At 36.0% G+C, this 16,152-nt stretch overlaps 2 protein-coding genes across 2 annotated transcripts; both read right to left on the bottom strand.

Annotated features, from left to right (window-relative positions):
* Window positions 1–1,497: 1,497 nt before the first annotated feature.
* LOC145056402 (secreted RxLR effector protein 161-like) lies at window positions 1,498–2,085 on the bottom strand. Its single transcript, XM_079004197.1, has 2 exons — window positions 1,720–2,085; window positions 1,498–1,629 (listed from the first exon to the last, which is right to left on the bottom strand). Exons 1-2 carry the CDS (start codon window positions 2,083–2,085, stop codon window positions 1,498–1,500), a joined length of 498 nt encoding a protein of 165 aa, XP_078860323.1.
* A 9,374-nt stretch (window positions 2,086–11,459) lies between these two features.
* Window positions 11,460–13,519, bottom strand: LOC145089976 (hydroxyproline-rich glycoprotein family protein). Its single transcript, XM_079028344.1, has 7 exons — window positions 13,300–13,519; window positions 13,028–13,197; window positions 12,779–12,855; window positions 12,408–12,473; window positions 12,241–12,315; window positions 12,097–12,171; window positions 11,460–12,005 (listed from the first exon to the last, which is right to left on the bottom strand). The coding sequence occupies exons 1-7, from the start codon at window positions 13,449–13,451 to the stop codon at window positions 11,655–11,657; spliced, it is 966 nt and encodes a 321-aa protein (XP_078884470.1). The 5' UTR covers window positions 13,452–13,519; the 3' UTR covers window positions 11,460–11,654.
* Window positions 13,520–16,152: the final 2,633 nt, after the last annotated feature.

Genomic DNA, 16,152 nt, shown 5'->3' on the forward strand with positions numbered 1-16,152 from the left:
ATTTTGTTAGAAAGAAAATAGGGAGATGTTGATGATCATACATTTGATAGTTGTAGGATTGTAATTACTTTGCCTGAAATCTATTTGATTCATATCTCTAGGCACAAGAAATTAAACGTGTACTAGATTAGTATGTTAATTGTTCGTACTCTTAGGAATGTCAAAAAATATACTAGTACTACAGAACCTACTTTTTGGAGCAATTTTTATTTATTTATTAATTTATTTATTTATTTTGTGTGTGTGGTGTGTGGTAGCCTATAAAAATCATACCTTTAAAGCAATTTCTATCAATAAGCCAATAAATCGCACCATTTAAAACATTTGTTGGTACAATTTCCCTATAACCACATTAAATACATTAAAAACGCATTTATTGGTGCGTTGGTTCAAAACCGCACTTAAATCAATAAACTACATCAAAGAATCATGTGGAATCGAATCATTTAATCTTCCTTCAAAAAAAAAATTCAAAATTTTAGGACATGTTCCGCAAAAACTAGCCGGTAGCGAGTAGCAGTTAGCGGGTAACTTTTGATTTTGGAGCGTTTTGTTGAAAGCTACTTCATATAGCTTTTGATTTTGGAGCCTTTTGTTTAGGCTAAAAGCTAAATGCTCCCGTTGCCGAATGAAACTTTTTCTTTTTATTAGTTTTTTCTTAAAAGCTAGAAGCCAGAAGCTCCCAAAAGCTACGTGTGACTCCAAATTTACAAATATCTCTCCCAAATCTTCCTTCTTCCTTCTAATTTTTCATTCATGTTTACACAGAGAAACCCAAAGTTACCACGACCTCTTGTTTATCACTATTTGAAGCACCATCACTAAGACCCTCATCACCATCTTCTGTCTAGTTCCTATTGTTAGTTAATCAATCGGTTCTTACTCTTTGGTTAAATGCAAGCAGGAACTATTTTAGCATCTTTCGAGTTCTTTGGAAACCCAACATCAATGTTAATGATAAATGATTCATAAGAGGAGGAACCAGGTGAAATGCTTTATTATGTCTATCTTTTAATTACTAGGTTTTTTTTTTTTTTTTTTTTTTTTTTTTTTTTTTTTGTGGCTAAAATCTTATAATTAATATATATGAATTGAAGTTGTGTAGGTGAAAACGATGGATCTGAGTGTAGGAACATATTCAAAGAGAAAAGATTCACTGCGCCTATTAGTAATGTACATCCTTTTTCATTTGAGTGGTAAAAATAAAACACCAATAAAACTTGAAACATATTCAAGTAGATAGCTAAAGAAAAGAAAGTATATTGCAAAACAATTTAATCAAAATAGCTCTTTGATTAATGAGAAACTTGCTCAAAACTCAATTGTTTACAATTACTATCTCATACCCTAACACGGCTAAGACAATGTTTATATAGGATCTAATAACCGACTTGCTATTAGATTGGAATTAGGAAACATGACCAACTTGCCATATTATGATTGCTTGGTCTCCAAGGTCCTACGTGACTTAGGATTTCAACAATCACCCCCGAATCTCTAAGTCCTTCTAGAGAATGCTTCAACCCCGATCAAGCTCCGCATTTCCTTGAACTTGGTTCGAGCTAGAGGTTTTGTAAGAATATCTGCCCTTTGTTCTTCACCGGGAATATACTCCACCTCCACTTGTTCCTTTTAAACACAATTACGAATGAAGTGAAACCTCGTGTGAATGTGTTTACTTCTTCCATGAAAGACGAGATTCTTTGTTAGTTCGATAACCGATTTGTTATCAACTTTAAGAATCACTTTCTCTTGCGCTTTCTTCATGATTTCTCCAAGAAAATCTTGAAGCCATATTGCTTTACATGTGGTCGTTGTGGCTGCCATGAACTCCGCCTCGCAAGATGATAAAGCAACGGTATCTTGCTTTTGCGAACACCATGTAATTGGAGATGACCCATAGTAGAAAATGTGACCGGTTGTGCTTCTTCCGTCATCCGGGTCAACATTGTGACTACTATCACTATAACCAATAAGTTGCCTTTGTCCTATCCTCTCATACTTGATTCTGTATCCAGTTGTTCCTCGTAAGTACCTTAGAATGTGTTTGATTGCACCACCATGTGATTCTCTTGGACTTTGCATGTATCAGCTAACAACTCCAACCGCATATGTCATATCGGGTCTTGTTTGCAAGAGATATCTAAGACATCCTACCACCTTTCGATATTGTGTCGGGTCGATTTCGGGTTCATCTTTGGCCTTTGACAATTTATTTCCTGGTTCCATTGGTATATGGGTCGGATTGTAATCATGTAAACCGGCTTCTTTTAAAATGCGTTAAGCATATGCTTCTTGGTTTATAGTAATCCCCGATTCTTCTTGCTTAACTTCAATACCAAGGTAATAAGTCAATCTTCCAAGATCCGACATCTCAAAGTTTTTGGACATCTCTAATTTGAACCTCTTGATCATGATCAAATTTGTACCTGTGACAAATAAATCATCAACATAAATTGCTAAAATTAGCAAGTTAGATCCTTCACTTTTTTGGTACACCGATGGTTCTTTTATGCACTTTTGAAATTTCATACTTTTCAAAATCCCATCAAGCTTCGTGTTCCATGCTCGAGGTGCTTGTCTTAGACCATATGGTGCTTTTGTAAGGCGATATACTTTATGCTTGTTGCCTTTCTTTATATAGTCTTCCGGTTGTGACACGTAAACAGTTTCTTTTAATTCTTCATGTAAGAATGTGATTTTAACATCTAAGTGGTGAAGCTCCCACCCATGAGTAGCTGCTAAGGCTATAAGAAATCGAATGGTTTCAATTCGAGCTACTGGGGCAAATACTTCTTGAAAATCAATACTGGGTTATTGCACGTAACCTTTAGCAGCCAACCTTGCCTTTATTTAATAATGGTACCATCTGCATTTTTCTTCAATTTGAACACCCACTTGAGTCCAATTGGCTTCACCCCCATAGGTTTGGTCACAAGTGTCCAAGTATTATTTTTGTTTATCGACTTGATTTCCGCATCCATGGCCTTGACCCACTCTAGTTCTTTCTTCGCTTCTTCAACCGATATCGGCTCGTCATTGGTTGTTAGAAGGAGCTATTCTAGATTATCAAGATCAAGCTCATAATCTTGAAATCGTCTTGGAGGTACTTTTGTTCTTGAGAGTCTTTTATTTGCAGCTCCTTGTTGAACATTATTATTTACCAGACTTGGTTGTTCATTATCTTGTACTTCTGCTCCGTCTCCAATCTCATGATCCGATTCAATTGGTTCAATTGGATCATTGTTTACATCGTTTCCTTGGTTGTTGTTCACATCGTCTCTTGGATAGTCCCATGGTATTATGAATGAGCCCGGTTCTTCATTGTTGGTTCCTGCTTCTTTAGCCCAATCTCACCCTTTGGTTTCATCAAAAATAACATCTCGACTCACAATTAATTTTTGTGTTACCGGGTTAAACAACCGATAAGCTTTCGTACCCGGTTCGGAACCAACATGCACTAGTGATCTTGATCTTGCATCCAACTTCTTTAGATTAACCGGTTCAACTTTTGCATGTGCTAGACACCCAAATATACGAACATTTTCTAAATTCGGTTTTCTTTAATACAACTTTTCGTATGGAGTTGTATCACCAAGGACTCTTGTGTAAACGCGATTAATTAGATTTGTAGAGTGATTTACCGCTTCTCCGCATAAGTAGTTTGGAACATGCATTGCCTTCATTATACTTCATGTCATGTCTATTAGTGTTCGGTTTATTCGTTCCACAATTCCGTTTTGTTGTGGAGAGTATGGGGCAGTAAGGTGGCGTTTGACTCCGTTTTGTTCACAAAAAGAATTAAACTCGAGAGAAGTAAACTCACCTCCTCGATCACTTCTAAACACTTTCAAAGGCTTTCCAATTTCATTCTCCACCAAAGCTTTGAATTTTTTGAAGTGTGTAAACGCCTCACTCTTTTCTTTCATAAGATAAATCATGAAAAATCATCGATAAGTGTAAAAATATACCGATTTTGACCCTTGGTTGCCGGCATGATCGGACCGCATAAATCACCGTGAACTAGCTCTAATGGTTGTTTTGCTTTGTATGTCGTCATAGTCAGGAATGACTTTCTTGTTTGCTTGCCGACCAAGCACGATTCACATAATTGATTCTCATGATCAAATTGAGGTAACCCTTTGACTAAACCCTTCTTGGACATCTTTTTCATTGACTCGAAATTGATGTGCCCAAGTCTTGCATGCCATCACCACACATCTTCACTTAGTCTCGAATGAAGGCAAATAGGAACTCCAATTTGTAATGTTATTTTATAAAGGCGGTTTGGAGTTCTTTGTACTTTCATTAATAAGCAATTATCGGCATCATGCATGGTCAAATAGTTATCTTTCATTCGGATATCACACCCGACTTCGGTTGCTTGTCCGAGACTTATAATGTTGTTCTTGAGATTTGGTATGTAATAAATCTCCGTCATCAGCCTATGTTTACCCTTCTTGCCTTGGAAAAGTATAGCACCTTTTCCCTTGATTTTTACACACGAATTATCTCCGAATTTAACCCTCCCGGTTATACCTTCATCAAGCTTGGAGAAAAATGACCGGTTTCCCGTCATGTGATTACTCGCCCCATTATCCAAATACCACACATCGTTGTCTTGTGATTCGTATCGAGAGGGTATCACCTTCTCTTCATTCAAAAACACGGTCTCATGTAAAAATACGGACTCGTCGGTATCGTCATATTCGGCAAAATTACTTTCTTGTAATTTTTTGATTCGGTCCGGACATTGAGACGCAAAGTGGCCCGGATTATCACACCGGTAACAAATAATTTTGGATTGGTCCTTTTTCGATTTATGATTCGGATCTGAATTTGAATTGGGTCTGCTGTTGGACTGGTTATTATTGGATCGAGTGTTATTAGGCCTTCCACCTTGGGCCTATTTTGGTTTAAACCTGTTTGGACCTGATCCACTTGACCCACCATTCGACCCGGTTCCTTGGTTAAACCCACTTGACCCATCATTCCCTTTCCAGTTCCCTTTTCTTTTTCCGTCTTGCTGATGCCCCGATGATCCACCATAGCCAGACGACGCTGATTTCATGAACATCACTCTCGCCTGACCTCCTCCGTCGTCCTCTTCTTCTTTTATTCTTTCTTCGTACGCCTTGAGTCATCCCACTACATCTTCAAAGCCAACAGATTTCAAATCCAACACCTGTTCTAATGAGGCGACAATATGGATGAATTTTTCCTTGGGTAGCGATTTCAAGAATTTCTTCACCATCCTTGGTTTATCGATCGATTCACCGAGTGCGGCCGCCTTGGATGCGATTCCTGATAGTTTTCCCGTGAAAAGTCGATCGACTCCGACTCAGTCATCTTCAATCGATCAAAATCATACATTAAAGTCTGCAATCGTGCCTCCTTCACACGGTTAGCCCCCGTATGTCTTGATTTGATTGCTTCCCAAAGTCTCTTGGAAGATTCTTGTTCACCAATTTGGATTATGAGTTCTTCAGGTATCGACTGATAAATTAAACCTATTGCTAAATCATCTTTGTCTTGATTTTTTGTAGTTCCAGGTTCAGTTATCTCCCAAGCCTTATGAATCTTTAATACCACTTTCATTCTCATTGACCACACCGTGTAATTCGTTGATGTGAGCATAGGACATTGCACTGAAGTTGCTCCAGTCTCCTTCTCCCTCCCGGAGCACCGCCTGAAGTCCCTTCATCTCTTGCCATGTCGACCTCTTTCTTCAACAGGTTAAGAAATGGATCTCAAAGCCTTCTCTTCTTGGCTCTGATACCAATTAAAGAAACTAAAGTAAATTGCAAAACAGTGATAGATTATTTTATTTCCTTATTTTATTAGTTTATTTTAGATTTTTATATTTTTTTAATTATTATTGCATTGTATTTTCTTTATTTTCTTTATTATGGATCATATTGGGTGCTTGTTATGTTGCATGAGATATTTTATAGGTTTTTCGGTGCTTGTTGCGGTTGTGGGTTGATTGGAGACGGGCTTAGTGGGCTCCCGAGGCATTATTGGGCTTGGCGGAATCAAAGAAGAAGAATTGGGCTTTGAAAGTTATTAGCTTGGATTATTTGGGCTTGTGAAGATGGATCATAAATTTCTAATTTTGGGCTTGGAGCATCCATTTGGTGGCTAAATGATGATTGGTGGATTCAAATTACATGGACAAGGGGGGGGGGGACCAAAGGAATCTTTGGTAGTGGAAGGGTGAAGTGGTGGAATGAAGGACCAATATCATTACAGCAACATTTGCGCGGGTGGAATTTTCGTTGCACGGGTACCCGCGCAACTACCCAGTTTGGGCATTTTGGTCATTTGGCACACCATAATCTTTGGGGATCAGATCTAGAGGCTTATTCACGATTTTCCACCATTGAAGACCTGCAAGAGGCGATTTTGGGAGCTAGAAACCATTTCCTTTCATCTTTCCAAATCTTAGGTAGTTTCTTTATGCAATTAGATTATTGTTCTTGTTACTTTGTTGCCATGAGTGGCTAATACTCTTATTTGGTTGACTTTGGCTGAAAACCAATGAATGTTTGTGGGTTTTGAAGGATTTATGTTGATTATCAATTTATTCCATGTTTATGATTCTAGTTTACAATTCTTATGCTTATTTGATGCTTTGATCATGAGCTTAGTATTTGATTGAGCAATGGTTGATTTGTTTCATTGATTTTGCATTGGATTATTGAATTTATCTAGAACAAAGGCTTTATGATGGTAGAAATCATCTCTAGCTTATGAATCATATCTCCTTTATGGATGTGTAAGCATTTGACATCCTCTAGGAATTGGGGATTCCTTCATTCTTAAGGCTAATTGATTTCTTGGAATTAATTGCTTCAATTGACCCTTGATCTTAATTAAGAAGGTGTGTTGTGGGCTTCCCCAACCTCCATACTACCTATGAGGAATCTTAGCATATCATGCTTCATGATTGCTATAACCAATTTGGGATGAAGGATAAACTTTGTATTAGATCCTAATGATAAACACACAAATGTTCATTGTGTTGAATTGCCTTAGTTAACCAATTATTCCCAACCTTTGAGCATCTCATCAACTTGCTTAATTGCAAGGTTTTTAGTTATTCAAGTAATCAACCCCCCCCCCCCCCATTTTAGTTTAATTGTAGTTAGTTAGTTTAATTTCACTAGTTCTATTGAATTGCATTGGTGATTGAATACAACCATTTCCCCGAGGATCGATACCCCTTTTTACCATTATATTACGTTTATTTAGCAATCAAATGGTGTAATTTGCTTGGTGGACTTGACATCCCATCAAACATTTTAATCAAAATAGCTCTTTGATTAATGAGAAACTTGCTCAAAACTCAATTGTTTACAATTACTATCTCATACCCTAACACGGATAAGACAATGTTTATATAGGATCTAATAACCGACTTGCTATTAGATTGGAATTAGGAAACATGACCAACTTGCCATATTATGATTGTTTGGTCTCCAAGGTCCTACGTGGCTTAGGATTCCAACAATAGCCACCTCTCCTGCATTAATCTGAGGTGATCAAACACAAAAACAAAGTTCAAAATCTTTTGAGATCCTGAAGAGCATCGTCTATGGAGGTTTAATGGAGGTGGTTGCAAGTTTAATTGGTGTTGTTATAATCATTTTTTTGGTGCGGTTCTTGTAACAACACCATTAAATAGGGATATTTTTTGATGTGGTTTCATATACATACCAATAATCATTTTAATCGCATCAGAGAATGATTTCTATACTAACGTATAATCTGTTTTTATATTCACATTTACTCGACGTCATCAAACTTGCATTAGATTACAATGTTGGTCTATCTAAAGTTTTATACACTATCCAACCTCGATATCTAAGTTATCTATTATCACTACTATGTTATGCGGATGATTCCCCAATAATCTTTTTAAAAGACGATCCTACAATACATATATTTTAAAATATTTTATACCGTCATAAGTAAGAATGTGAAAATCAAGAAAATTATAATTATTTTAGTGCATACCTAAAAAGGATTTGTGGTGATAGTGCATAATTGGATAAGAAATCTTTAATCCTCAACCAACCTTGGGAATAAATGATATTAGAAACATAGGAGCAACTACAATTGCAATATAATCTTGACAAAACTTCAAAAATGATCCCTATGGTTTCTGAAAATATCAAGTTTAGTCCTAAGTTTAAAAAACCTCACAGATGGTCCCTATGGTTTCAAAACTTTTAACAAATGGTCCTTTTCGCTAACTCCGTTAGCTTTTGGCCGTTAAGAGATATTTTTGTCATTTCACTACCCAGGGACCATTTATGAGGTTTTATATTAATTTTTTTTAAAATAAATAAATAAATAATAAAATTTAATATGGGTCCCACCTCCTTCTCTCTCTCTCTCTGCTCTTCAAAACTCAAGAACACACATAGTTATGAAAAAAAACACACACTTTAACAAAAATCGAAATCATTCAATTCATTCTTAGAGAACTGTATGCGCGTTGAAGAACAAAATATGTTTGAATCAATGATTATATCCAAAAACACACTCAAATCGGTGCAATCAACTTTCCTTCTCAAATGGACCATGGGCGGATCTCAAGTCCGGTTTACCCACACAAATGGAGCAGCGAATCTACCAACACCCCCAACACCATCACTACTTCTTCATTTCCGGTCATGTCTCAGCTTCAAGCTCAAGTCATGACTTCTCGAGCAACTAACATTGACGCCGACAACAGCTTCAAGCTCAGGTCATGAATTCTCGAGCAACTGACATTGAAGCCGACAATGATGACCTTGACTTCCGATTTGCTCATCCCTCTATAAACAGGAGGCCTCCTGTTAATGTTTACATCATCGCAGATAAACAACCTTATCCTTCAAAATAAGAACCGATGCCTGAACCTCTCTTTCCCTTTCACACAATTTCAAGAACAAAAGTACTTCTCCAACCGCCACCGACTAGTAATCAACTGTCGTCTTCATTCCGATGAATGCTAGGGTTTTAAACGATAAGGTCGTCGGAGAGTGAGAGAGACGAATTGATTGGTTTCTTGTTCGTCGAGGTGTGGTTTGCAGAGGCGAAGTGGGGTGATTTCTGATCTTTGGTTGAAGTTCGCTTAGGGGTTTGTTTCTTTGAGCTCTATGGTTGAGGTAACAGTGTAGTTGATTTTAGGAGGGTGGAAGCGTTGGATCGATAATACAAGAAAGATCAAATATAAATACACACATTAAATCACACACATAAACCTAGAAAAGACATTCCTCACTTGAATGGGTATTCACATCTCTTTCTGATTCTCAAATAGAGTTGAGTTTACTCAATGTTTACAGGAGCTCTTTCTGATTCTCAAATGGAGTTTAGTTTACTCGATGTTTACAGGAGAGAGAGAGAGAGAGTGAGAGAGAGAGAGAGAGAGAAGGAGGTGGGACCCATATTAAATTTTATTATTTATTTATTTATTTTAAAAAAATTAATATAAACCTCATAAATGGTCCCTGGGTAGTGAAATGACAAAAATACTCATTACTTAACGGCCAAAAGCTAACGGAGTTAGCGAAAAGGACCATTTGTTAAAAGTTTTGAAACCACAGGGACCATCTGTGAGGTTTTTTGAACTTAGGGACTAAACTTGATATTTTCGGAAACCACAGGGACCATTTTTGAAGTTTTGTCTATAATCTTTGTATGTATGGTCCTTGTTTATATATACCTAGCTCATTATTATCAATCCTTACTACATCCAAAATGCATGAAAGTTGAATTAATTTAACCACGTGAATGTCCATGTCAGCAATACATTCAAACGAAAAAGAAATTTAACCACGTGAATGTCCATGTCAGCAATAAAATGAACCTGTCACATATCAACAGCAGTACAAAAAGGAGGGCACTCATTTCAATTATGGTTGCTTTTAGCCTAATCAAAGATTTAATTCAGACATAATTACAAAAATCATTTTTCTTGTTTACAAAAAAGACCACAAACATTTTTTATGGGAATTTTGTTAGAATATGATGGTCCTTACATTTGAAAAAACTTATATGGATGGTCCTTATGGCTCAGACCAATTGATTTGCACCGTTAAGCTTTGAATATTAACCACTCCTATAAAAAACAAAAATAAAGTACATAGTTGTGGATTATAATATCTAAAACTTCTAAGAAAAATATATTAAAATTTAATAGTTTATAAATAAAAAACTATTTAGAATTTTTCTTAATTCCATGGTATGTTGATTTTGACCATTTTTTTTGCAAATAGTTTTTTTATTCTTTACAAGTTGACACCAAATTTGGAAGATGAGTTTGCAGTTATTAAAGAGGAGGTTTCATGTCATTGCGTGTAACACAAAAGGACTCTGTTATTATTATTAGTAGTAGTAGTATAACCAACTGTTATAAATATGGACACTATTTCCAACAATTAAAATCATTATGATTTATGTATTTTCCTCACCTGATATAATGTAGTTGATATTGTTATTGAATAAAATTTGCATCGGTATTAAAAGTTAGTTGGTATTGTACGATCATAGTTACTAAACAAAGACAAGTAACCCATGATTTCAGTGTTCAGACGAGCCACATATGAAAACACATCATTAATTATTGTCACGTGTAAGATGTCACGTGAGCAAAACCTGAAGAAACTCATCACAAAGACTAAATAGATACAAAAACAATGACTTATTTTGTAATTTAAAAAAAAAAGTACTAAATGTCTACAAACTGAAAACTTAACATTTAATAGTCGGTCATAAATACTAAATGTGAACCAAAACAATAAGTTTGAGGGTTTAATTTACACACACAAAAAAATGAGGACTAAACGTATACTAAACGTATACAAAATGAGAACTGTTACCTTTTATGAGTTGGACCTTTTTTTTTCTTTATACATATATTACAAAGTATTTTTGGTTTAATGTTCAATGTACTGTAGGCCCATTTTAGTGATGACATTTTGTAAAACAATTTGGTTTTAATGTAAGTTTGGTAATGATTAATTTATCTTTCGATTATTAATTGTTACTTTGAAAAATACAGTCATAGCTTTTGACCAATGATATAGTGTAGTTGTTTGAAGGACCATATATAATGATAAAGTCATAAAACTCGAACCAAGTTCTCTATAAATAGACCAAATTTATAGTCTTTAATGACAAAATTCAAACTACTTTGACAAACAGAGTAGACAAATTAACATTTCAAACCAACTACCCTTTGCATAATATCACAATCCTTACTCCCTAATATACTCTACACATGTTATGACATGCTTAGCATCTATTAGTTTGGATTTAAGGACCACACATGTTGTTTAACAAAGTATCTGAATATGCTGGGTGTTGTTTTGATACAGTGTAAATTTGATTATTCCTTTTCACTTTTATATAGTTTGATAAAATCTAATTCTAGTTCTTATTTCTTGATCTTTTAAGGAGAAATATAACCAAATTTAACTTTTTCAACTACTCAGGACACAATCCAGTGCATATGATCGAACAAAAAAAAAAATCCTTTGTTTTTTTGTTTCCTAAATACAATATAGCAACCAAATAACAAAAACCATGGTGGGATGCATAAAGTATGTGATTACTAATATTCTCAAAATCATGACCATATTAGTCATTTCACAGACCGCTCATTGAGGTGGTGGTGGTGGTGGATGCCCTTGAAAACCTTGTGGTGGTGGCGGCGGCATCCCCGGCCTACCACCAGGTGTGAAGTTTTGCATACCACCACCGCCATAAGATGGAGGAGGTGGTGCAGGGAGGTTGCCACCAGGCGGCATAGGCCGTGGTCCATTTCCCATTGGAGGAGGCGGCGGTGGTGGCAAAGATCCTTGCGATGAAGGCGGTGGCGGTGGTGGAGCTTGTGGTGGTGGAGCTAGAGGCCGAGGTGGTGGGACTCCAGGAGCTGATGTTCCATTCGTTGTTCCACCTGATTGAGGCTTATTTGTCTCCGGTGGCTTTGTTTTGAAATATAACTGCAACTGTATAATAATAATAATAATCAATAAAAAAAAATGTCACAACTCATAACACTATTGATTGATAAATTGTATTCAAGGGTAAAAATATTACAGTAAACATTTTGGAATCTGGGTCCCAATGAGAGAAGAACTTAGGGGTAGATTTGTCAATTTCTGTACTGGGAACCTACAACAGAAAATGCCATGTCAGCAGTAGTAGAGTTGAAAGTAATAAAAAAAGATCGAATATAAATACCTTAAATCCGATGATTTCATATGGTTCAGCAGCAAATAAAAGAAACTGATAATTCTTGTCAAAAGATTGCACTCTCTGCATATATATATACATATATGGTAATGTTATATGCAAGATTTAAAAAAAATGATTTTAAGAAATTGAGGAATAATAAAAACACAGAATACCTGCTCAAATGATGACATAAACCGATGTCTTGGTTTTGTAAGATCTTCAATTTCAGGATATTCAATCTGCATTAGCAGAAAATGAAATAAGAAAAATGCATATAACTTGTTATAATCACCAAAGATTAAATAACTACATTGAAAGGTGTTAAAAAAGTCCATAGATATTGATGATAAACAATTCAAATCATTTAAAGACAGGAACTCTATATTTCTAATTGATATGTGTTTAACAAAATTCCCATTCCCACATGGCCACATCTGTTCATTCTTGTTGAATACCATGATCTAAGTTCTTGATACAGTTTCACAATTATCTAAATCTGTAATGTTTTTTGTTAATAAAGCACAGAGAAGAAAAAAAGGCATACCTGGAAGAGCAAAGACCTTTGCTTTGTTTCTGGATCAAACTGTTTTGTCACTCTGTAACCAGGGCGTCCAATTTTAACTACAGAACCATTAAAACGAGTTTAAAACATGAATCACAAGAAATGTGAAGGAAATTATTGAAGGTGTAAAACTGGAAAGTTATTCGACTGAAAAAAACTATGTTCCTCTTCAAGGAATTAGCAAAAGTGAGGTTGAATTGAGCTCAAAACATCTATGGTGTTGTTCATCACCTGTCTTTCGGAGATTAACTGCACGCTTATGAGGCTGAGGCTGTGCAGGAGCATCTTTCGCCTCGCGAGCAGCTCTCTTCGCCAAATTGGTCTGATGCCTTTTCCCCTGTGTGTGCGCCAAGTAATTCCCCTCATTGTTATGCAGTGTTAAGCATAGCTTGCACTCGTAACTACGAAGGATTGAATTTAAAGACACAAGTACAAATTAGCTTCGTTCGTCATTATCAGTTGATCACAAATGTCGCCATGTTTCAAGAGAGATTAGGGTTTACCTTCCAAGGTGATTGCGCATGAAATATGGATCTTTGGCAAGATCGATGGTCTCAAGGGCGAGCCTCCGCAGCCTCTCACGGCGGTCGATGGCTTCGTTTTGGGCTGAGGCGGCGCCACCGCTCCCAGGCTTCGAACCCCATTCTCTATCCATCTTCCTTTGTTTCCGCCTTTGCTTCGTCTACTGTCTGTCTAGACTTCTCCTAACGGACGGTAGGAATGTAAATTTATGAATGTTATGAATTTTGAAATCTTATAATAGTTTTGTGACAAAATGCAATATGGAATTAAGTGAATTTAATAATGAAATTTTATATTTAGAGTAAAAGGTAAAATGAGAAATTTTATATTTAAATGCCAACTTCATTACTTAATAGATTAAGACCCATAAATGTATAGTCAAAAGTGTCTTAATGAAATTGTTAAGCACATTTCCATCTTCGTGTGTCTTTAAAGTACATGAATTTGGAAGTAAGAACAAAGAAGATATGATAATGAAAATTGCGAAGATAGAAGAAAATAGTGAAAACTTGGAGTTTGAAACAAGAATGGAAATCAATTGAAATGCAGGTTATACGATGCAAACTAATGGATGTATGTGAATAGGGCCGGCCTAAGGAGTGTTCAAGACGTGCTTATGAATAGGCCCCCTTGGAATCTAGGGCTCAAAATATTATTCAGATTTTGTATTAGGTTTTGTTCATTAGGTTAAAGAACATATGATGGGGAGAAAGTAAACGGCGTACAACGGGAAACAAAAATCAAATGAGCGGGAATCAAAAATTCCTTGGGAAAAGTAATCATCACTTCGGTTCTTGCTGATATTTATTATGATTTTGGCATGGGAAACAAATCATAATTCTCCAAAATCATAAGGTAATCACCCAATCAGAAGGTTCAATTCATACTTCTTTCTTCTTACTTCTTACTTCATGAATCTTAAAAATCATTAGATCATAAAACAGTGACTGAGGCTTCAAAATTCTGAAGAAAATTGAAATTAGAAGTGAGGTTTCGAAAATCAGATGCCGGGATGGGGTATAGGGACGAAAATCAGAAGGTATTATTCATTTTTTTTAATCTATATGATATATTTCTGATGTTGTTTAGAAGTAATCCGTTTTTTTCATTCTTTTTGGTTTGTATCTTCTCGAATTCTGAAGCATTGAAGCACAAATTTGTCGACTTCCAATCCAGATTATCTTGAATTGGCGAAAATTAAAAGGTATTATACATATGATATATTCATGATATTATTTAGAAGTAAATCCGTTTTTTTTTTCATTCTTTTTGATTTATATTTTCTTGAATTCAGAAATGTTGAAGCAACAATCTATTGACTTTTCATCCAGCTTTGAGGTTTAGAAGTTTTTGACTTTCAAATTTTTTTGAATTGTCAAAAACTAAAAGGTATCTTTTTGATTTTTGATTTTTATTTAGAAGCAAATTAGAGTTTTTACATCTATTTTATATAGAGTAATGTTGATTGTTCCTATTAGTTTTGTATTTGAGGTAGGGATGAGCATGAGACGGAACCGGTACCGACACGTACTGTTCCCGATTTCCCGAAAACCGAATTTTATTGAAAGTCAATCCCGAGTACCGAACCAAATTAACATCACCGGTACCGGGAATGGTACAGGTTTTCGGTACTAGTACCGATACCGATGGTACTGAATCCCGAATTTCATATATTTGGAGTATCGAGTATTGTCCCATATTTTTAAATTCGGTATGGTTCGGTACCGTTTCCGGTACGGTACCAGTACGGGATCGGGATTTGGGACAAACTGCTCATCCCTAATTTGAGGATAGAAAGTGAGAAGAGTTATATGTGTTGATTGTTTTTACATTTATTACATATAGAGTAATGTTGACTATTCCTATTATTTTTGTATTTGTAGAAAGGAGGTTTTCCAATTAGAAGATATTGAAGTCTATTTAGGGCCTAATTTTTATTAAATTGCACAGGGTCTTCCAAATCTTGCGGTCGGCCCCGTATGCGACATGTGGAGCCAATTTTGACGTAGAATGGTGATGTACATTGCCATTTTTGATTTCGGCAACGTATACTGAGAACATGTCACGTATGAGTAGGTAATACGTGAGACAATGAAAGTAAGATGTTGGAATAGCCTATGTATGAACATGACACGTAAGGTAGGTAGTAAATGGCTTGTAAGACTAATTTCACATAACACGGTGAAGTATATTGCTATTGTTGGAGTAGGTAATATATTATGCTTACACGATGCGTACCAAAGTGGGTTGCCTAGTTGGTAACAAGTTAAACGCAACGTGTGCACATTTAATGACGGACGTGACACATACAAGTCATGTAGGCGACATGTAACATGCAATTCAAATAACAAGAAATGAGGTAAGGGTCTGTCTTTTAACACTTAATCACACTCCACCGATTTGGAAGAAGAGAAAGGTGACATCTGGAAGAGAATCCATGGTTAAAGATTCCTTTAAAGGGTTTTGAAAGGGATCAATCCACTTATCTTCAACAAGTGGAATCAAGGTATACTCCTTATCCTTCTCAAGCTCATGTGTTCTTCGATGGTGAACTTGGAAGGAGTTTTGATAGAACTTGTGATGAATGTCTTGAAATGTTATTATAGAGTAATATTAAGTGTTTTAATCACAATTTCAAGCTTATTCTAAAAATCTATGGCGGAATTCATGAATTTCAAGATGGTGAGCTCAAAACCTAATTAGGTGATTTTAGATGTAGCACCTGGTTCCTGGTACGTAAAATTTATCCTAGTAATTGTCATTTTAGCCTTGGACTCGGCGAGTTGTAGGTCCGACTCGCCGAGTAGGGACGCGGTCCGGGGGCACGTTTAAGT

Source organism: Lactuca serriola, chromosome 1 (genome assembly GCF_051521515.1).
Source record: "Lactuca serriola cultivar US96UC23 chromosome 1, Lser_US96UC23_V15, whole genome shotgun sequence".
NCBI lineage: Eukaryota > Viridiplantae > Streptophyta > Magnoliopsida > Asterales > Asteraceae > Lactuca > Lactuca serriola.